This window comes from Furipterus horrens, unplaced genomic scaffold, assembly GCF_987537825.1.
Source record: "Furipterus horrens unplaced genomic scaffold, mFurHor1.1.pri manual_scaffold_7, whole genome shotgun sequence".
NCBI classification, from domain to species: domain Eukaryota; kingdom Metazoa; phylum Chordata; class Mammalia; order Chiroptera; family Furipteridae; genus Furipterus; species Furipterus horrens.
In genome coordinates this window covers 9,721,577-9,744,601 of record NW_028327177.1, presented here as the reverse complement: position 1 = coordinate 9,744,601, position 23,025 = coordinate 9,721,577, and the positions used below count along the sequence as shown (strand labels likewise).

General features: G+C 40.2%; 1 protein-coding gene and 1 long non-coding RNA gene across 2 annotated transcripts; one reads left to right on the top strand and one right to left on the bottom strand.

The window, feature by feature from the left end:
* Positions 1 to 3,339: 3,339 nt before the first annotated feature.
* Positions 3,340 to 5,516, bottom strand: LOC150004002 (uncharacterized). Its single transcript, XR_016512261.1, has 3 exons — positions 5,162 to 5,516; positions 4,124 to 4,276; positions 3,340 to 4,018 (listed from the first exon to the last, which is right to left on the bottom strand). It is a non-coding gene; the product is annotated as an uncharacterized LOC150004002 (long non-coding RNA).
* An 819-nt stretch (positions 5,517 to 6,335) lies between these two features.
* SQLE (squalene epoxidase) lies at positions 6,336 to 22,983 on the top strand. The gene is made up of 11 exons (XM_090283377.1): positions 6,336 to 6,914; positions 9,737 to 9,989; positions 11,187 to 11,367; positions 12,441 to 12,537; positions 13,505 to 13,618; positions 13,702 to 13,873; positions 15,662 to 15,757; positions 19,073 to 19,215; positions 19,640 to 19,736; positions 21,385 to 21,472; positions 22,462 to 22,983. The coding sequence occupies exons 1-11, from the start codon at positions 6,624 to 6,626 to the stop codon at positions 22,652 to 22,654; spliced, it is 1,725 nt and encodes a 574-aa protein (XP_090139503.1). The 5' UTR covers positions 6,336 to 6,623; the 3' UTR covers positions 22,655 to 22,983.
* The last annotated feature ends 42 nt before the right edge of the window (positions 22,984 to 23,025 follow it).

The following is a 23,025-nucleotide window of genomic DNA, read 5'->3' as shown; positions in this document are numbered from 1 at the left end:
CCAAATTATAGCTGCCTTTGCGGAACAGCCACATCCCACTAGCCCTTCCAGGGCCACTACCAAAGACATGAAGTGTTTAATATGTCGAAAGATGGGACATTGGGCCAAGGAATGTCCAAACCGTGACAAGCCACCTCAGACGCCAGGCCATAAATGCAAGAAGGCAGGTCACAGGGTGGCACTATGTTCCTAGGACCCCAGGGCCCCCAGGCCTGAGGCTATGACTGCTTTAGCTGCCCACCCCAGTTGGCCCCACCTCAAGAGGTCACCGTTACTGGACTGGAGCCTAGGGTACACATGGATGTGGCAGGTAGGACAGTAATTTTCTTATTAGATACTAGGGCCACCTACCCTGTCCTTACTTCCTTCTCTGGATGCCTCTTCTCACAATCCTGCACCGTCCTAGGTGTAGCAGGAAAGCCTACAATCAGTACTTTCTCTTTACTTTTAAACAGACAAATTCACAGGGACATAAGTAACAACTAAGCTGAGCTGTCCTCCCTCAGGAATTTAGGGACAGCTCTCATTTATTTAGACAAGCATTAGCAGAAGACTTAAGGGACCTGTCACTTGACTAGGGGGTAGCCTAGTAATCCAGTATATAAATAACCTACTTATCTATTTTGGAACTGGGCCGTGAACATATAATACAAACCCTGAATTGTCTTAAACCATTAATCTAGGACAACTACAAAAAGCATTATAGATGTATAGAAACAAACTCAAGGCTACCAACACAAACTAGTTAAACTAGGGGACATAGTCCATTTAGAAGTTTAAAAGGACAGGTCCTATAGTTTTCAACCACAACCCGCATGGCAAGGACCACTCCCTGTCCTTATGGCTTCGCCAACAGCCATGGAGGTCCCTGACATCTCCAGCTGGATACATCACTCTCGAGTCAAATGGTGGAAGAAGGAGCCAATTCCTTCAGGACTTCCAAAACAGCAGACAATACCACCTACTCCTGTGAGCTGGTAGAGGATCTCAAATTACTCTTCAAGAAACAAAAACCTAATACAGTGAAGTAAAATATTAACTAAAACCTTAGTATAATTATCTCTATCACATTCCTGTTTATTGACCTTCTAAGATCCCAGGTCCCCCACCACTACCACCATTAACCAATAATGTTTATTTTTTTTAATTTCTATAACTACTGTGTTCAGGACACTTACAAGGGGAATGGGAGGCAGACATACTAGTAAGCTTTCCCAATATCATTACTAACGGAAATCATCTTGCAGATTACCATAAACAGCCGAGTACACTATTCCCATCTCAGTTTCAACCTACAAATTTTAGTGCTCTAACCACCTGAGCTACCCAGACAGGGCTTATTTTCATATTTTTAAAATGAAGTTTGTTTTGGGGGGTCATATTGTGAGAAACGCTCCCAATAAAAACCGGGACACAGGACTTGAGCAGCAAAGCGAGGAGTTTATTCACAAGTCTGCAGAGTCGGGCGCACCCTCAGCCAGGAGCATGTGTGCATAAAGTAGACAAAGCTGGTTTTATAGTAAAGTGCCCCACCCTAAAGTGAAATTCATTAGCTTCCCCACCCTAAAGTGAAATTGATTAGCTCCCCCCCACTAAAGTGAAAGTGATTAGCTCCCCCTCTCCTCTCCTTCTCCCCCGTTTCTCCATTACTGGTTACTCCGGAGTTACAATCTAACGCGATCATCTAAATGCCCCTATTGAGATTTGTAAATATGCTAATACTGTCAAGTCCCTTCTCAGAGATCCTCTAATTACATTTGTCCTTTGTTACTAATGACTTTCTGCTGGTTTGGGAGTCACTATGTCCTTGTTTCTTACAATATTATGCCCAGGAAAGTGTTTTGACACATAATTATTTTACTAGCAGATAAAACATAATATTTGGGGTGAAAAATTGTAACCGTAATTTAACATTTCAATGAAACTACATTTTCTCCAGGCTGCTAGCCAGCCCTCTATTTTCTTAAGAGTGTATATATAAAACCCTGTGTTTTTACCCCTTATCTAGCCTTTTTTACAGCTTAGAGAAGTAGTCTGCTCTGGGGGAGAAATGACTGCTCGTCCCCAGCTGTGAAAACCCACAGGTGTCTGTAGTAAATCTAAATTCCCCTTTGAAGAGAGAACACCGAGACAAAGAGAGTAAGTCCCCTCCCCTTCCTGTGCTCCTCTTCCCAGGAGAAGCAGCACTTCGCATCCCCCTCCCCCCAATCTCTTTGTTCTGCTTTCCCTCTACATCTTTATAAAAAACCTTCCCCTGCATTGAAATTCTGAGATGGGCTTTTGAGGACAAGAAAAGTCCCCCATCTCTCAGATTGCCAGCAATCGGAATAAACTTCTTTCCTTCACGTCAGCACCTGTCCCGTGAGTGAGGCTTTTATGGCCACAGGCAACCTGGACTGGGTACAGCTGTTACAGAACCCCCGGGCTGCTCCAATTGAAAACAAACCCACGGGCTCTTTAGTCAGGGGCCCGATTGCCGTCGCCAAAACCACAACTCTCAATACCGGAGTTTAGGGAAAAGAAAAAGAATTGTTTATTTAACAGTTATATAGATTTAGTTATTTGCGGATTTCTGTTAAGTCTTATATTCTTTAAACACCCATAAACACATATCCTTGCCTCCCCCACTACCAGACCTGGGCAGTCTTAGGAAGGTCAGAAACCGTTTCCCTACTTCCTAGGCACAGTTCAGCTTTACCAGTAGCTGCCAATCACTCAGTTCTGATTGGGGAGGTCCTTTCTGTGCTGTGGTGCCCTCCAGCTCTCAGTGCAGAACCACCTGGATTCTCAGCGTCCTTGCAAACTGCCTTCTTCCTGTAAACCGCATGGATCTCCTCTCCTTCTTAAAACCGCATGGCGAGAGCCTCTTAAAGCAGCCTGGAGTCCCCTTCTCTAAGCCACATGGAGGGAGCACATGAGAGCCAGAGAGAGCTAAAATGGCCGCAGCTGCTTATATATCCCTGACTGCTACCACTGACGCAGCGGGTGTTGCAAACAGTTCTGACCATTCACAGAACCCCACGCAGACTCTGTGTGCCTTTTCCATACCGTCCCCTGGTTCAAGACCCCTCCCATCTACCTGAGGCCTTGGAAGCACCCGAGCAATTTTGCATAAGAAAGACACCAGCCATCAGCCTCAGGCGTGTGGAGGCATTCTGAAAGCTGCTTCCTTCTCCCCATCCCCCAGCGGCAAACTCTGGGGATTTTTGGACTCCCCTGTTTCTGTAACACAGGTTATTTAGCAGTTTCAATGGGATGACTGGTGCCAAACTTCCTTAGACTCAGCAAAGTGTCTGGTACACGATGGCAATGAACTTTAGATTTTGTGGAGATAGTGCAAAGCCTTTTGCTAGGTGCTGTGAGTGATTCTGACTCACCAGACAGAGATCCGTCCCTTAAGGAACAAAGGGACCAGCAGGATGATAAGACTTGACGGTAAGTGTACAGTCAGGGATTGGAACAATAAGGTATGAATAAACTTACAGTTCTTGGTGAGGGTCAGTGGAGACTTGGTGGCAAAGGTGACAATTCAGCTGTACTCCAAATGGCAGAAAGGATTTGTATATAGTCGTAGGGTTTATAGTAAGCAGTCAGGGTTAGACAATGGGTGAGTAAAACAAGGGGTTCCTAGGCCATTAAATTCTAGGAACATTTCATCCTTCCATAACAAGGGCCATCTCTCACCCCGACGATAGCACGCCTTTGCTGTTCTCATTAGGTTTGTCCTGAACACAATTCATGTTTAACTTCCCCGGAGGCCTTACCTGACTCCCTCCGACCAGTGAAGGACTGTCACCTGTTTCCATGGTTCCTTGTTCACTCTCTCAGGGCACTTATGACACACCTCTCTTTGTTTTACTTCTTTGCCCCTGTTGTGTATTTGTCTGGTATAATTTCTAATGAACTTGTTTATGACTTAAGTTGCTTTGACCCCCCCAAAGGTGAATTTTGTTTAAATTAAGGAAGCTGTGCCAGGATGTCATGACACCTGTTGATTTTGGCACTGCTGGGGTCTTATCTGTAAGAACATATGAAGAAGAGACAGTCAGGCGATACCGTTTTTTTTTGTGTGTGTGTGTGTGTGTGTGTGTGTGTCTTTTCAAAAACAATATAAATTTATTACCTTACAATTCTAGAGGTTTAGAAGTCCAAACTGGGCCTCATTGGGCTAAAATCGAAGTGTCAACAGAGCTGCATTCTTCTGGAGACTCAATGGGAGCTTTTCCAACTTGTAGAAGCCTCTTAGATTTCTTGGCTTCTGGCCCTCATCCTGTAACTTCAAAGACAGTATTGTCAGGCCGAATTCGTCTCTCTGGTTCTCACTCTTCTGACTCCTTCTTCCACTTGTAAGGACCCTTATGATTACGCTGGGCTGCTCTCCGATACTCCAAATGTGGGAGCTATTTAAACTTTAAATACCGAGAATTTTTGCGGACTTACTGAGGGTTTGGTCTGGGCTAGTCTTTGCTCATCTAACTAAACAGCTCTCCAAAGATCTTGAAACACTTGCTCCAGGCCATGCTCAGGCTACCCTTGATTGGCAGTGGCAGTGGCATTAAACCATGCAGCAGCAGTCAGGAAGGGAAGGCACCCTGTTCTTGCCTTGGCGGGGCTATTCTTTGAAGGCCATGGATGGTGAATGCCGTGTACAGGTCCCTGTAATAATAACCTTAGGAGCAGCCCACCGAGCCTTCCGACACCGGTGCCACAGCCCCGCTGGCTCTGCGCCCCAGCACTGAGAGGGACCTAAGCTGGCAGCTGATACCCAGCTATTAGTCGGAAGAACTGACTCTACGGAGAACAAAGATGCAGAAAGCTATACTTCACTCAGTTTGGACCTTCATCTCCCCTTTGCCTGGAACAACAGTGGAGTTAATCTATCACTGGTTTGTGATGTTATTGATCAGTTGACTAAGAGACATTATCCTACATGCTACTGGCTTGTGCAAGATTACTATTATAATTCCCACAGTGAACCTGCATTAAATAAATATCTGGAAAAGGCGATCTCAGTTTCTGAGCATAATGTGCCCCAAACGAAACACTCCCATGCCCCCCTCCTCTCGTTTTTGATTTTGAGAAAACAGGTGCATGAGCGCATCCTCAGCCTGAGCACAGTGACAGGTCTTAGCTGACAGCCGTGGGTGAAGGACAGGAATACCTGGCACATCCGGGCCTACTCGTTCTTCCACATTCTGGTCGGAAGTCACGTCCTCCAGCCCCTCCTACCGCCTACACACACACTAGGCACAGCACACAAAGGTTGTATCTGATTCGGCTGGATAACCCCTCGGCCACCAGCTAGTAAGCGCTCACTAAGTGCTTGCGGAATGAATGGAAACATTCGAACTTTAGGCGGGAGATCTCCAGCCCTGGATTTCCTCAGAATGGACACCACTTTTCCCACCCAGGACCCCAGCGGCTGGGGCAGTGAGAAGGAAGCTGACCGTGGGACCCAGGGCACAGCCCCACCTCCTCCGCAGCCAGCCAGCGCCTTCCCAACCGCCCACCGAGCGGCCGGCTCGGTCCCCACGCCCCCACCCCACACCACGCAACATCGCCCTAGCGCCTCTCCGGGCGTCACCGCGAGGGCCGCGCCGCCCGTGATTGGCCAAACGCGGCATAGCGCCACCTCGGCCTACCGCGTGTGCGCGCCCTCATTGGTCGGCGGCGCAGGTGGGCGAGGCCTGCTAAGAAGGCACACAGGGCGGGGCGGGCTCGCTCTTTGGGGCCCCGCCCCCTGGCCCGTCGCCGGGTCCCCATCTCTCGCGGCTTAGGCGCGCGGGGCGGCCAAGAGACTAAGGGCGTGAGGCGGTTGCTCTGGTTACTGCCTTAGCGCCGCGCGAGGGATGCTGGTGAGGACGCCCCAGGGAGCCTCCGCCGCCGCCCTCTGAGGGAAGCTCTCTGGAGACCTCCATTCACCAGCGGGGCAACGAAGGCGCGGGAGGCTGGGCGGCGGGTGAATCGGGAGCCGCTGCGGAGGAGACAGTGTCGAGGTAGGTAGGGGCTGCGCTTCTCGGCCCGGGAGCCGGTAGGTTCCCCGTGACCGTGGGCTGGGCCTCTGGCCGTCGGGTGGGGGGGAGGAACCCGACTCCGCGCTTGCGGGCGGTCGCTGTCGAAGAGGCGGCCGCATTTTTCGCGGCGCCAAGATATTTCTTTCATCCACACCCTCCCTCCCCCCATCTTTTTCTGAAAGGGCACCTGATGCTGTTGGGAGAGGACACTTTTACAGCACGATGAGCCCACGCCAGAATTAAAAACACCGGTAACAACCGCCAGGAGAACCATCTGAAAGAAAAAAAGAAAGAAAAATAAATGGATCGTCCCAACGAGGAGAGAGCCTACATCGGGCGCTGTTGGAGCCGGCGATTTTGAAATACTGTTCCGTCCTAACTCGTCCCCTCCCGATACTTGTGTACTAACTTCATGAATTTCTACATCACTGTGATTTGCATTGTGGTCCCGTGACGGCGTTAACCGGAGCCGGACCGGGTCCCAGTGCTCCTTTCGGGAACACATTTTGGGGAGAATCTCTGACCATCAAAACCCTACAAGGAAAGAAGAAGAAAAAAAAAAAAAGGATCTCAAGCGTCGACCTTTGCCACCAAAGGGGCCTTCGAGCCATGTGGACCTTTCTGGGCCTTGCCACTTTCACGTATTTTTATAAGAAATGCGGGGACTTCGTCACGTTGGCGAACAAGGAGCTCCTGCTGTGCGTGGCGGTGTTCCTGTCGCTGGGCCTGGTGCTGTCCTACCGCTGCCGCTGCCGCAGCGGGGCCCTGCCGAGGCGCCGGCACAGCGGGGCCCAGCTCGCCGCGCTCTCGGGGGTCCTGGCAGCCTTGCCTTTCGTCGGCTTCTTCTGGGCCAATACCCCGCCTGGGGCCGAAAATAAAGAGCAGCTCGGGCCTCGGGAGGTAGGTGGCATTCGTACTGGTCCAGCGAGTGAGCGTCATATTTTAAAATGGGGATTGGGGCCTCCACGTGTAAATGTTCTCCTTTAAGGGGAACAAGGCCGCAGCTTAGACCCTCAGGTGCGGATCCTCATTTAATGGCCCCCCCGCCCCCCTCAACCGAAGCTTTTGACTCTTCCCTGGCTCTCTGAACGGTGACTGGGAAATCGTTGTGTCATTTCACGTGGTTGAGCCCCGACCTAGTGAAATTGATTGGATGGTGAAAGGTGAAATCAAACGTGCGCGTTTCATGCGGAAGGAGGGCCGGGTCCCCTCCGTGATAGAAAGTAAAACGGCTTATGTAAGTCCTTGGGTCAGGACGGTGTGTGTACCTGCGAGGGAGGAAACCCGCCGCAGGTAAGTGCTTCGTTGTCCAGGCGCGACGGCCGTCTGGGAAGTGACAGAACAATTTGAACAAGTGGCAGGGTAAGGAGTGCTCAGCGCTTTACAGCCGCGCGCAGGATGCCCTCCCCGTCCCACTCCCGTGGGGCCTTGAGCAAATCAATGCGGGAGGTCCTGATCGAGGGAGGGAGGGAGGGAGCAATGTCCACGGGGCAGTCCTGTCTCCGCATCCAAGGCTGGGGCTTCCAGCACACGGGAGGTTATTGGGGTCCTTGCAAGGGCCTCAGAGGGCAGCGGTGGGAGATGGGAATCCCGGTGGCCAGGGGCGTTTGGGCTTTCCCCCCGGAGCGCCGGAGGATCTTAAGCATGGGAGCAACAGTATTTGATGTTTACTTTTCTGAAAAGAACATTCCAGCTGCCGTGTGAAGACTAGCTTGTAGGGAGGCAAGAATGGGAGTAAGGGTACCAGGTAAGGAAGGGCCTGCAGCTGTAGACCAGCCGAGGCTGAGGGGCCTGCAAACGGGGGGTCTGGATCTGCGTTATTTCCCTGTATCAACAGCACAGGTTGGCAAGGTTTGCAGAAGAGAGGGACTCGGTCTAGAAGTGCTGTTCCCCCACTTCTGGCTGTGAGACCTTCGGCAGATGCCTGAGTTTGTGTAAGAATCGGTTCTCTCTCCTGTTCGATGCGGACGCCGGCAGCCTTACGGATTTCATGCTTGGTCCGTACTTGTCTAATAAGTAGTCGCTATTAACGTTAGTCTGAAGGTAGGGTACCTCTGTTAGGAGCCTTTTGAGTGGTGCCGCGTTCAGTGGTGTGGTGGGTGTGGGCTGGAGGAATGGGAGAGCGGGGAGGGGGCAGATTTGATTCTCAGTTTGAAATGTTGGAGATAACTTCCCTAGGGGTCACTGAGCAACACTTTCCCGGGTGGCTGGAATGGTGTCACTCGCTCTGTGTAGACCAGTCTTGGCGTAGGAGCATTGATTAGCAGCAGTCAATATTGGTTCCACTTTCTGCTTTGTATTGAGTACTAAGTTCCCATTAGTGCTTCCTCTCCTGACCATGACTTCCTCCAGTCCCCATTCCAGGGTTGTGTGTGTATATTTTAACAGGGAAAAACCTCAGAAGAAAAACTAATAAATAATGGTTAAGACAACAAAAGGAGTTTATCTTTCTCTCAGAACAATCATTTAAATACAGTCAGTTATTTTGGTCATTGAGAAATGCTATACTAATGGGAAGAGCAGACTCTTTTCTACTCCTGGTAGAGGACAAAAAGGTAATTTCTCTAAGAAAAATTATGAAAAGTGGGATAGACAAGGCCCAGTCCATTGTTAAAATATAGGAAGGGTAGGTGAATATTAGAATCACAGAGAATTAACGTTCTAAAGGATTATATGGGTTATCTCCTTCCCTTCTGCTTGAGGTCTCATTAAAACCACTTCAAAATGACATTTTAGGCGTATCTTAATCCTTAAGGTCAGAGAACACAAGGAAGTTGGTTCCTTGCAATCCTCTATCTGAAATGTATTCATATTTGTGAATCCACATACAAAAAAAAAAAAAAAAAGAAAATTACTGATAACAACATTGAATTGTTCATTAAAAAAATCAAAACCAAAACTCGGTGGGCATAAATCTCTCCAGAGAGGACTTTTTCATCTTCTTATGTTCAAAGTTAAGAGTTTTTACTGTCAAGCCAATTAGTGATAGGTTTAATGTTTGTCCTTATTCGTAAATTGGAGGACCAGCTTGACCTCATTGACCAGGCTCTCTTAGAGTATCATAATGGGGATAAAAGGGTTAAAGTAAATATGTTTTTATATGTTATAGATTAAAATTGTGAACAGATCAAGTTCGAAGGGACAATGAGTTATTTTCTTCTTTTTTAGAATTTCGTAGGATTAAATAATTCTCAGTACATGAGTAGCCAGGATTTGACAGTCTGTTACATAACGTGGTTTTAGATTAAGGTAGACTTTTCAGATGACAATCCAGAAAGAAAATAAAGATGAATAGTGAAAATATATAAAAGGTGCTGACTGGAAGTTGTATGTGATTTGCACCTGTTAGATGCTCAGTATATGTTTGAAGAATTAAGTAATTAATGATAGGATTTTCCCTATAATAAGTCTTTGAAGCCATAAACTTTTTTTTATATTTGGCCTGGAGTGAATTTCTAAATATGTCACAGCATTTTCTAAATACCATATTTGGAAAGGAATATACACTTAATTTTATTGGGTTACTATACATTTTTATTTCTCCAACATTTTGATATTGTTGGTTTTTATATATGATCAGGATTTTAAAACATAATGGTTCATTTGGCTTGGTAATGTTTAGGGCATAGCTTTTGCCCAAGATGCAGAAGTCCAGTGTGTCTATATAATAGTATGATTTAAGGTTAACAATGTGGATACATAATTTCTTTTCTTTTTAACAGTGTAAGAAAGGCACCAGTATTTCAGAAACCACCTTAATAGGAGCAGCGGCCTCTACACTGATATCTTCTCAAAATGACCCAGAAGTGATCATTGTGGGATCTGGTGTACTTGGCTCTGCTTTGGCAGCAGTGCTCTCCAGAGATGGAAGAAAGGTGACAGTAATTGAGAGAGATTTACAAGAGCCTGACAGGATAGTTGGAGAATATCTACAGCCAGGTGGTTATCATGTCCTTGAAGACCTTGGTCTTGGAGGTAGGTTCATATTGGTTTTTAGGAGTTAAGTGCTATAAGCAAGCACTGTTCGCTTTAGATATCTCATTTTATTTTCATTTATAAAAGTTACTCTACTCACTAAGTGTGATTAAAAAGCATATCAGAAAACTAATTTATTTTGATCTTAGCATGGATGTATGATATGTTTTTCTTTCATCAGAAATGAAATTATTTTTTGCCCTAGCTGGTGTGGCTCAGTGGATTGAGCACTGGCCTGTGAACCCAAAAGGTCACTGGTTCAATTCCTGGTCAGGACACAGGCCTGGGTTGCTGGCCAGGTCCCCTAGTTGGGGACATGCAAGAGGCAACTGATTGATGTTTCTTTCTCTCTCTTTCTCCCTCCCTTACTCTCTAAAAATAAATAAATGAAAAAACAAAATAAAAAAATGAAGTTATTTTAATGTGCTTTATCTTAATATATTGTATTTTAATGTATTTAAACATATGTATGTAACAATATTAACATACCTGCTAAAGTACACTTTTTCACTTAACATGTTCATATTTTTACTACTGTTAACCGTTCTTTTTCATTATAATTGTAAGCCTATGCATAAATTTTCTCAACTGATACTTCATAATGTACCTTACCTTTTTAACGTACATTAATATTTAGATTATTTTCAGTTTTTCTTTATTAGAGATAATATTGTAGTGAACCTATTGTGTATAACTTTAAAAATTATTAAAATTTAAAAATTATATCTTCAGGGTAAATTTCTTAGTTGAATTTTCAAGACTAAGATTATTACATCAATGGATGCTAACTTCATGTCAATTTTGTCTAATTTCACTAGCAATTTTGATAGATTTGGTGCCTTATATTTTAAGTTTTATTTTATTCATATTTTAAAATCTAGTTTTAAACAGTTTTCATGATTTGTTTAGTGTTTCTATATTTAAAACCCCATTATTATTGGAGTTTTAATATTTTTCCTATGGATTTTAATGTGTGTTATATATACAAATATTAATCTTTTGTGATATTATAAATGTGCTAAGATTATCATCTTCTGGAAGTGTTAAAATTTCTGAAATAGTTAATGTCCAGTTCTCCAAATGCTATCATACCTTTCTGAAGACAGAGATCCTTTCTTCCATGTCGTCTTTGTGCCTAGTATAACCAGAGGGGCATAATAACAAAGTTCTTTTTTTTTGGATGGAATTGTTTTGCAGATACAGTGGAAGGTATTGATGCCCAAGTAGTAAATGGCTACATAATTCATGATCGGGAAAGCAAATCAGATGTTCAGATTCCTTACCCTCTGTTAGAAGACAATCAAGTGCAGAGTGGAAGAGCTTTCCATCATGGAAGATTTGTCATGAGTCTCCGGAAAGCAGCTATGGCAGAGCCCAAGTAAGAATATGGCTTCAAACATATAATGTTAAAAAATTCACATATTTAAGCCTTTATACAAATGCTTTATTTGTAAATTTTTGTAAGTGTTTAGGTATGGGCTATACCATAGGTCTTATGCTAAAATAAATCATAAGTTAGAAGAGTGTTAAATCTTTTTAATGCCTTTATTAAGGATATTATATACATAGTGTTTTTTTGATTGTTTATTTTGGAATGACATAGAACTATTGAGAATTTTCCTTTGAATACATTTTGTAATTTTTATATGCTTGGAATTTAGAGAATATGGTTGTCGTAACTAAGATGTAAGTCCATGTGTGCCCATTTGGGAGTTTGGGTTTGTGGCTTTGATATTTCCTACTGAAGTCAGGACAGAGGCCTTCAAGGGGAAATCCCTGTTCCATTCTTATGAAAGACCTAGTCTGACAAGACTGGTTTCTTCTCTTATTTATTAACTTGTATTTGCCTCTAGCCTTTAAACATTATAATTGAGGAACTTTTAAATACGAGAATCCTCTTGTCATTGGCATAAACTTAAGTGCTGAAGAAGTAAGTGGACTCATTCTTAGGACTGAAAGGATTTGATATCTATGGAAGTGCAATATGTTTATTGTAGAAAATATCCCAAAATATAAAGAAGATTTAAAAAATTATCCATGATCCTCCTGAGTAGAATTAACCACTCTGAATAATTTGCTGGATAAACTTCAATTCTGTTTTCCCATATGTGTATGAATTGGTTGGGGGTATGTTACGTTTTTCTGCATGTATTTTATTTTTTAATGAATTGAGATAAAAATCTAATGTTACTTTTTAAAATACTTTTTAAATCATTACCTGAGTAATTACAATCAATTAAAAAATTAGATAAAAACCACACATAATTCTAAAACCCATTAAGGATGTTCTTACCTTTTTTGTCATTCTAGACCTTTTTCTGTGTACATGTGTATACACCTACATGCATGCCAGTTTACATGTGTAAACTGGAGATGAGAGATAAGGAATTTGATTCCTTATTTAAATTGCTCAGGTGTGCTACTGTAGAATTTATTTCTGTTTATTTTTAGTACAGAGTTTATTGAGGGCGTTGTGGTACAGTTATTAGAAGAAGATGATGCTGTGGTTGGAGTTCAGTACAGAGATAAAGAAACCGGAGACATCAAGGTGAGATGATATATCAAATATAAGCTTCTTTTTAGAGATTTGTCTCTTTTTTCTCCTACCCCTTTAAAAAACTAGGCTCACCAAATTATTATTCAACAAATGGACTGAGTTCCTTCTAAGCCTTGTGCAATAGGATGCATTTCAGATTGTAACACGTAGTCTTTAGCTCACCTCAGAATGCTATACAAATAACTTTATAAATAAATACCACTCTATTAACAATATTAAAAACTGAATAAAATATACACTAGAGCAGAAGCAGAGGGGAACAGGAACACAAAAAAAAAGGAAAGGATTTTTTCAATATAAAAAGAAATGATTAAGATAAAATACACAATTGTTTAAATAAGAAAGGCAAAGGTAAGAATTTGAGGAAATAGCAGGAGAAAATAGTTTCCAGTATCTGCTCACGTTGGCCCAGTAAAAGAAGAGAGTCAAAGGCTAATGTGTAGATTGTTTTGAGGCTGCTCTATAGGCTCACCACCTCCTAGAAATTGTCCTCTAATGAGGGTGATTGTAAGGTAATAATACATATGTATATCCATGTGTACAAAAATTCTTTATAAAGTCCTAGCCACTAATTGAAGTACTGTATAAAGTTACGAAATTCTAGAATAAAAGAATTCAGCTAATCCTTGGAATTTATAATGAGATGTTGCTTTTTATTGGCTATGCTTGCTTTGTAGTTTTCTCCATTGTTGATCAAAATGTAACTTAATCCCAGATGGTTTGGATGATAAGAGTTTGAAGGAAGGTGATCCTCAGGGACTCAGAGGAAGTGTCTCTAAAGATTGGCAAGCATTAACTTAAGCCCACATAACAGCTTCTTCAATAGTATTATCTCAAATACCCTCTACAATGTTATCCAATAATATACTTAAATTCGTTCATGCACATTTTAAAAGAATGGTTCTTTACTGTTTTTTTCTAAGCATTTAGCTGACTATTCTTTTATCTTCTGTTGTAGGAACTCCATGCTCCATTGACTGTTGTTGCAGATGGGGTTTTTTCCAAGTTCAGGAAAAACCTGATCACCAATAAAGTTTCTGTTTCATCTCATTTTGTTGGCTTTCTTATGGAGGTATTGAAGGAATGTAATTGTAGAAAAAAATAAAAGCAACTGGAAACTTGAAAATTATTAAAATATTTTATTTTTTTTTCTAGAATGCACCACAATTTAAAGCAAATCATGCTGAACTTCTTTTAATTAATCCGAGTCCAGTTCTCATCTACCAGATTTCATCTGATAAAACGCGAGTGCTGGTTGACGTTCGAGGAGAATTGCCAAGGAATTTAAGAGAATACATGGTTGAAAAAATTCACCCACAATTGCCTGGTAAGAAATAGGATTTCACTCCCATTGTAATCTAAGTTTGAAAGCAAATTTCACAAAAGGCTCTTCATTTCCAGGTGTCACTAAAGCTGTGTCTCACATAGGCCAGAGATAAGGTTGGCTGGTGAAAATGCATCCAGGCAAGCAATACGCTGGAGCTGGACTATTTACACATATGAAAATCTCCAAATTAAAAAAAATAGTTTCAATATATTAATTATAGTTTTCAAAATTGACAGAATTGTAATATTTATAAAAATAGTCTGACTAGCAATCTAAGGTCTGAATATTTGAGATATCTCTTACACTGAACTACTTTAAACTTGGTTTTGTGGTAATGATAGCTACCATTTATTGAATGTGTGCTATATGAGAGGTATTTTACAAACATAATTTTATTTCACCTACACAACTATCCTGTGACGTTGGTATTACCATTATCATTCCTATTTTATAGATGAGGGAACCACGATTCAGAGAGGTTACTTAGATTCTTCAAGCATAAACTTACTAGTAAGTGGCAGAGCAAAGGCGGAAATCAGGCCTGTGTGGCTCATACATTCCTGCCCTCAGAACATGAGAGCTATAAGCAGTCTTAGAGAGATAGTTTTGAGTTGAATACAGAAAGGTTTCTTGAGATATTAGGTATCTTTGTAAAAACATAAAAATTAAAAATTTTTTGAACTGGAAGGTGTAAGAAGTGTAAAAGAAAAAATACCTATTAAGAATATAAGTAAAATGGAAGATAAATGCTGTTTGCCAATTATGATTATAGTAATAGGAAGCTTTGTATGAGTACATTTTGTTTAAATATTGTTTTTTTTCAAGTTATTTTAAAAATTAAGTGAAAGCACTCTGTTTAAGAATTAAGAATATTAACAGAAATGAAGTGAAATGAAAGTATACATGGACCAACTTAGATTTTTAATAATGATGTTTTCAACATTTTATTACATTTCGGTTTAGTTAAGCCATTTTTAAAGCTTTTCAATGGAAAAACGAGTTATGCATATTTAGGAAAAGGAGTGTCAATTATCTGATATTTTTAGCTTTTTTTTTTTTTTAATTGTAGATTATTTTTTCCAGTTCAGAGGTTAGTTGGAGCATTCTACCCTGAAATCATGGAGGGAAATGATTTGTAGGTTATATTAATATTACGTTACTGAAATCCTTCTCCTTGTAGAAATATAATGGTTTCAACATGGGCAGTCTGCTCCTGTATTCCCAGAGCACACTGGGAATGGTACGAAAAGAGAGTTCATTTTCTGTATGAGTAGAAGCACAAAGTACATAGAGATAAACTAATCATTTTATAAAAAAACCAAAGCGCAGAAAGGTAGAACTCTCTACATCTTATCCTTTCTCTAGTGTATATACCCTTCTGCTGGTTGTGAAATGGTAGTATATTTCATCTCATATTACCAGAATATGGTAGTGACAATAAATTGTTAAATATGAAAGCTTTCAGTTCACATTTGGAAGAGAGGTGGGTGGTTTTCTCCCTATTTCATGTCACCAGAATTTGCTTCACTCTTCTAGTTTTTTAATTTATTTAGCTGCATGTCTTTTTACATTAAATTTCTCTTGGAGTCCTTAGTCATTCCTTAGCATGACTATCTAGATGCTTAATAATTTTATTAATAAAATAATTAACTCGTGATTTAGCACCAGGGGATATAACACTCATAACAGATGTATAGTAGGTATTTGTTTATACTTGATAAGAAATTGTAATAATTGGACGTTGAAATGTTATAAACCATTTATTTGGTGGGGTGGGATTTATTGCAGATCACTTGAAAGAACCATTCCTAGAAGCTGCTCAAAATTCTCGTTTGAGGTCTATGCCAGCAAGCTTCCTTCCTCCTTCACCAGTAAACAAACGAGGTATTGATTTATTGGACTTATAAAGGGTATTCCAGATATGCAAATTGAATATGCCAAATGACATATACGTGGTTAAATTTATGCTGCTGGGAATAACACGTGGGACAGAGAATTGGTTACTATAAATTAACACAATGCTAATACAAATACTAGTTTTATGATATCTTTAATATTTAGAGTATATAAATGATTGTTCTAGTCACTAGGGATACAATAGTTAAATACAGCTCTTGATCTAGAGAAGGTAATTTTCTAGTTCAGATATACAGATAATTTCAGATTGCTGTTGATAGCTGTAATAAAACCCCACTTACAGTGCTACAGATTCACTGTGAAGGGGTATACTGGTAGAGAGGGGAGCTTGTGAACTGGGAAGGGTGGTTAGGGAAGACATTGCTCAGGAAATGAAGCTGGAGTTGGGACATGGTGAGTAAGTGGAGCTCATTAGGCGGACGGTGAGATGGGGGACCTCTAAGTAGATGGAGTAACATCTGCAGTGGCCTGCATGGCTGAGAAATGGGTGCACTTTGAATGAACTCAAGTGGTTTCCTATGGCTGGACGACCATTGGATAGGTATTGGAGTGGTGAAAAGTTAATTTTGTGTGGACATGTTTTCATTTTTCTTGGGTATACAGGTAGTATTGCTCAGTCATATGGTAACTGTGTAACTCGGTGAAGAACTGCCAGACCCCGTTTTACGTTCCTGTTAGGAATGTGTGAGCATTCCAGTTTCTTCGTGTCTTTGCAGTATTTGTTATTATCTGTTTGCTTATAGCCATGATAGTAGGTGTGAAGTGATACCTCATTGTGGTTTTGATTTGTGTTTCTCTATCATCTATGGACAGTGACTATTCAGACTTTGTACATTTTTTAAAAATTTATTTTTAGAGAGAGGGGAAGGGAGAAAGAGAGGGAGAGAAACATCAATGTGTGGTTGTCTCTTGTGCACCGCCAACTGGGGACCTGGCCCGCAACCCAGGCATGTGCCCTGACTGGGAATTGAACCTGTGACCCTTTGGTTCGCAGGCAGGGTGCTCAATTCACTGAGCAACGCTAACCAGGGCTGTACATTTTTAGTTGGGTAAATTTAAAAAAATCTTGAGTTCCTTTTGTAGTCTATATATAAATCCCTTATCAGATATATGATTTGTAAAACTTTCCTTTTGTTCTTTGGGTTGTCTTTTCTCTTCTTTGAGGGTGTCCATTAAAATTTTTAATTTTCATTAAGTCAGTTTATCACCTTTTTTTTGTTGCTTGTGCTTTGGATGTTGTGTCTCAACAGGCTTTGCCCAACCCAGTGTTACAAAGATTTACTTCTATATTTTCCCTTCAGAGTTTTATAATTTTAGCTATTACATTTCAGTGTTTGATCTATTTTGAGTTAAATTATGGTGTGACAAAAGGGTCCAGCTTCATTTGAATGTGGACATCTAGATGTCCCAGCACCATTTGTTGAAAAGACTATTATTTCCCCATTGAAGTGTCTTTATACTCTTGTCAAAATCCAATTGACTGTAAATGTAAGAGTTTATACATTCAACAATATTTTGTAGTTTTCAGAGTTTAAGTTTTGTATTTATTTGTTAAATTTATTCCCATTTTACTCCTTTTGAGGCTATTTTAAATGGGATTGTTTTCTTCATTTTAAGATTCTTCATTGTTAGTGATAGAAATATAATTGAGTTTTGCATATTTATCTTTTATCTTGAAACCCTACTGAACTCATTTATTAGTTTTAACAGTTCATTGAAAAGTTTTAAACAAGGTAGTGGTTTGATTGTTTTTATTTTAGAGATAGTACCCTGATATGTTGTGGAGGGAGGATGGTTTGGAGGAAAGCTCAGCCTAAAGCTGATCGTAAGGCTATTTAATTACTCCATGTGGGTGATGATGAAAGGCGTGAACTAGGACTGTGGTAATAAAAATGGAAAGTAGGGTGTGGATTGGGTAATGTTTAGGATGAATGCATGAAGCTGAGGGATTCATTGGATATTGTAGCAAGGGAGAGTGAGGCCTCTTAATGGATTCTGGGTTCAGGCTTAGATAATTTTGCCAGCTATTTGCTGACATTGGAAATATATGGAAAATAGTCTAAGTTTAGGGAAGTGAGGGGAGAGGTGATGAGTTCACTTCTGGACACATGGGTCTGAAGTGCTGATGAGCATTTGAGTGGGGGTGTGGAGCAGCATTGGAAACAGGAGGGTGGAGCTCTGATGAGAGGGCTGAGTGGGAGCTGTTGATATACTTTGGTTCCGAAACATGAAGGGGTTGTAGCTCACTATGGGGAAACAGGCATGTGACACTACCAACCAAATTGACATGAATAGTGTGCTGTGGGAGCATAACCCGGTTGGCGGGATTGGAAGTGGAGTAAAAGAATAAAAGCTGGTGGTAGTTTGTGGATTTTTAGTGACGGTATCTGAGTAATACATACAAAATTTTAATATTTAGAGGTTACCTTTTAATGTTACATGTATTCTATAGTTAAAAATGTATATTAAGACAGAAAACAATTATCCATAATTCTGCCACGTTAACACTTATTATGGTTATCTATTACTCTCACAGATCAATTTAAACATATGTTTTAAAAGTCACAGGTGCACCAGGCTGACAATGGACTGGGAATCTTAGAATCAGGCAGTACAGTCAGGAGGTGCACCTAGAGTCAAATTGTGGAGCTTCCTGCTTCTGCAGCTGTGATACAAGGGGCTGATTTTCAGATAAGATTCAATCAAGGTTTATTCTCCTAAATTCCCTTCAGATGGTTTTGAGAATGTCTACCTGATGCCTTTCAGCTGGAACTACAGTGTGTCTGGGTGGAATCTTCCCAGGCCTTACTTTCTTCCCTTAGAACTGGAAGGCATTTCTCTTTAGTATGCTGGCAGGGAAGAGCGCTGTGAAATGTCAAAGGCCTCTTTATTTTTTCCCCGTGTTAGAAGACTTGCTTTTAATGCCTTGGATACCTGTAGATTCTTGAGAATTTTTTTCTCTCATGAGAGAGGTCTTATAAATGTCTTGACGTTGTTTGGTTTCAACCTTAGATTCACACATGGGTTTCAGGAGGGCAGGGACCACATTCTTTTTCTCACTGTATTGCCAGCATGTGGCACATACTAGGTGCTCAAAAGCTATTGATTGAATCAGCTCTTGAATTTTTGCCTCAACAAATTTTAGTCATGATCTGTTCCCTTGTCCTTTCACATTATTATTAACCAACTCATGTCAATAATATTTATAAATTAACATACTTTTTTTTTTTGGTCTCAAGCAGTGCTCTAGGATGATGTCATAATCTAATGATCTCTTTATAGGGGTTCTTCTTTTGGGAGACGCATATAATATGAGGCATCCTCTTACTGGAGGAGGAATGAGCGTTGTTTTTAAAGATATAAAACTATGGAGAAAATTGCTAAAGGGTATCCCTGACCTTTATGATGATGCAGCTATTTTCCAGGTAAGATATTAAATTATTCTTTGATAAAAAATGTCTCAAAATAGATTTCTTAATGGGGTCTAAGAGGAATGGGGCCTTGATGTGGAGATCTGTACTTAGGAGCCTGATACTTAATGGTTCACAGGCAGTCCTATGCAGACTTAAAGAACCCGAGCTGTGCCCTGTGAATCTCAGAGAACTCAATTTCCGTATTTGAGTATTAGGTAACACTGGATTGCAGGGGCCACTTCGCTCAGAGTGATTGTAAATTTAGCTTCAGAGTCACATAACTTACTGCTCTGAAGATTTGGCAGGGGGCATGGTAAACGGGCATAATTACTTGTACATGGACCTCAGGATACATATCAGTTTGAGGGGATTATAAACACCAGTTGGTGCTTTATTTTTCTTCTTTACCATAAAGTAAGTTAACTTTCATTTTTAGGCCAAAAAATCATTCTATTGGACAAGAAAAACATCTCATTCCTTTGTTGTGAATGTCCTTGCTCAGGCTCTCTATGAACTATTTTCTGCAACAGATGGTAAGTGCAGATATTTTTTAAAATAAATATCGAATTTAATATTTTCAGTACAGGAACAGAACTTAATTACAAAAAAAAAAAAAATTAGTGATTAGGATGGAAACAAAAGCTTCCTTTGTTTGCTGACATCAGCTTGGTAGTCTTTTTTTAACTCCCTTCTTGAGCATCATCATGTATCTGTTGAGACACAGCTGTGGCCCTTCCTTAAACAACCTTAAGAGCAATACATCAATAATGTGTTGTTATTAATTCCTTTGGTCCAGATCAGATCCTGCATATCCCCAGATACATAAGGTTGTGATGGAGGATCTTTCTGGCCATGAATTAAAAGCAATATAGTTGTTCCTTTTATTCTTCCTGAACACATTTCAGTTTCTTCTTGAAGTGGTGTTTTATGAAATGGATGTGAGCTTCAGGTCACATGTAGATTCGGTTCCCTGTTGAAACGCACAGGTAGCAGAATGCATCCACCTTTTGCCATTTGAAATCTTCCCATGCTTTTGTTTCTGTTTCCATATTCACTGTAGAGGTGGTGATCAACCTCGGTATTAAGGAAAACATGACTTTGCAGGAAGTGTTAGAAATCGAAGAAAAGGCACTGTGCCGCTTCCCAACCACAGTGGTGGACAGATCAGTTAACGAAACTAGACTTTTAGGTTTTCAGGAATAAATGTAACTCAAATCTCACTACTTAAGATATTCACACAAAAAACTATCTCTTTGATCTGGCTGAGGCTTTGGTGATCTGATTACAAAGTATGATATAGTACAAATGCCTTCTGTAGCCTCTATAACCATCATTCTTGCTTCAAAACAAAACAAAACAAAACCCCGTCAAAACCAAAAAACTCATTGATGGTGATTTGCTAACTGGTGAGGAAGGTAAATGGCTGGCTGGGCAAGTGAAAAGAAAAGAACTTAGTTTGAGTTTTTCTACACTCTTTAAAACTTTTCTAAGTCTTGAGTTTCTTACATTATACATTGAATCTGTCAATAAAACAACAAAAGTTATGAACAATGGGAGGATGATGGAGCTTTATTGGAACTCAAGTTTACCTACTGCATCCTATTTTGTTGTAAACAAAAATGTAGGCAGTTGTGAAAAGAACATTGTTTCTAAACTATTAAAATAGGTTATAAATTGATAGTACTATATTGTGAAAATTGAATCACTTATTTTGAAAAGTGTACAAAACTATACAGATGTAAGGCATTTTTTATTCACAGCTTTTTTACTTTTTTACTTGATCATTTATGGCTCAAAGATATGGATCAGACATGTCACGCAAGGTATTTGGTTTCCAGAATTGTGATTTTATAACAAAGCGTTTACAGAATGTTTTGCATCATTTAATGAATTTACAACATAATCAAGGAAATATTTAAAACAACTCTGACTTCTGGGACATTTTTGATATAGTCATTATTTATTAACAAAAAAGTTAATTCATACATATATCACTATCCATAATGTTGATTGTGGAATGTAAAAGAAATCTTGGGTTGTTGAAATTCCAGGGCTAGATTATAGAAACAATTATAGGTTTGATATTTGTTATATCTTCTTTTTTTTTTCTGACTTATCATTAGCATCCTAACATAAATGTGTAAGTAATTTGATTGAGAGTATTTTTGAATTTTACTTTAGATTCCCTACACCAGCTAAGAAAAGCCTGTTTTTTATACTTCAAACTCGGCGGAGAATGTGTCGCTGGTCCTGTCGGGCTGCTCTCTGTGTAAGTCGCTTTGATGACACAAGGGAAACATTCCAGATTTTCTTAGGGTTGTTGTTTATGAATTACTGCAAGTTTTCCTTCCTTACATATTTTGTCATTTTATTATCCATAGGTATGCAAATGAGAAGGTAGCCAGATAAATGAAAAAAAGCAACATTTAGTCCTATGTTTTTACTTTTGGGAAACAGCATAGATTAGAAATTGTTGGTAGATGAGGGTAAGATCCTTGATTAAAATAGAAGCTGGTTTTTTGCGTATGGAATAATCTGCATGATCTGATCTATGGGAGCCATGGATAATTTGAGAAATTTACATTTAAAAATTAATTCAGTTGAGCCCGGACTGGGTGGCTCAGTTGGTTGGAGGATCATATTGTGCACCAAAAGGTTATGGGTTCAATCCCTGGTCAGTGCACGTACCTAGGTTGTGGGTTTGATCCCTGGGTGGGGCGAGTACGGGAAGCAGCCGATTGATATTTCTCACATTGATGCTTCTCTCTGTTAATAAAAAACATATCTCAGGTGATGAGTAAAAAAAATTAATTTGATGTAAGTGCAGGTACTCAAGAAACTCAGTAATAATTTTGACACAGCAGATGTTGTCTTCTCACTCATTTATAATCTGAATGTCAGTATTGTTACCTTTCGGAAACCTAGACTCCAATAGGCCATGCTATCCAGGTCCTTCACACAGGGATCGCAGGATTACTGAAAGAAACAGCTCAAAACATGACTTGTGTAAATTAGACTAAGAGGAATTACTGAATTCTCTGACAGGGGTATATTCCAAGTAGTTTCTTGTAAAAATATTTTTCAAAATTTTGTCTCTGCCATCAAACTTAACAGGCAGAAACACAAGCTTCTAGAGTTCTCTAAAATGTAGAATGTATTTAGCTTTATAGATAATACACATAACTGAAACTTTTTTATAGTAAATTTGATCTCTGGGTCTTACCAGTATTTATGTTCTGTTTTTTTTTTCTGTTACAGGCTGTCTCCTAACCCTCTATCTTTAATCGGACACTTCTTTGCTGTTGCAATCTATGCCACATATTTTTGTTTTAAATCGGAACCTTGGATTACAAAACCCCGAGCCATTTTCAGTAGCGGTGCTGTACTGTACAGAGCGTGTTCTGTGATATTTCCTCTAATTTACTCAGAAATGAAGTATTTGGTTCATTAAGCTTAAAGTGGGACCATTTGTGAATAAATATTTGGAACTCACCAAGTCCTAAGAGAACTTTGAAGAGGATTTATGCAGCATAGTACTATACCACTTGTAAAGTGGGAACTCTTGGACCAAGATTGGAATTAAATTGTTTTTGAAGTTCTTTGTATATAAACATGTAAATATATACTGTACTTTGCAATTTAAAATGAAGGCTCAAACAAGATAGTTTAAAAGAAATGATTGTTACCATAAGTTAGTGCTAAAACTGAGAACAGTTTTGCATTCAGTATTTGGAATGAGTTGTCGTGGGACATACAAATAAAATGAAGAATGAACCCTTATGTCTTTGTTTTTTGTTGTGGACTTTAATGTAGTTTCAGGAT

Coding starts and splice junctions, on each gene's coding strand:
- SQLE (XM_090283377.1), top strand. CDS start 6,624: ATGTGGACCTTTCTGGGCCTTGCCACTTTCACGTATTTTTATAAGAAA. Junction 15,758..19,072: donor TTCACCAGTAAACAAACGAG/GTATTGATTTAT, acceptor ATCTCTTTATAG/GGGTTCTTCTTTTGGGAGAC. Junction 19,737..21,384: donor ACTATTTTCTGCAACAGATG/GTAAGTGCAGAT, acceptor ATTTTACTTTAG/ATTCCCTACACCAGCTAAGA.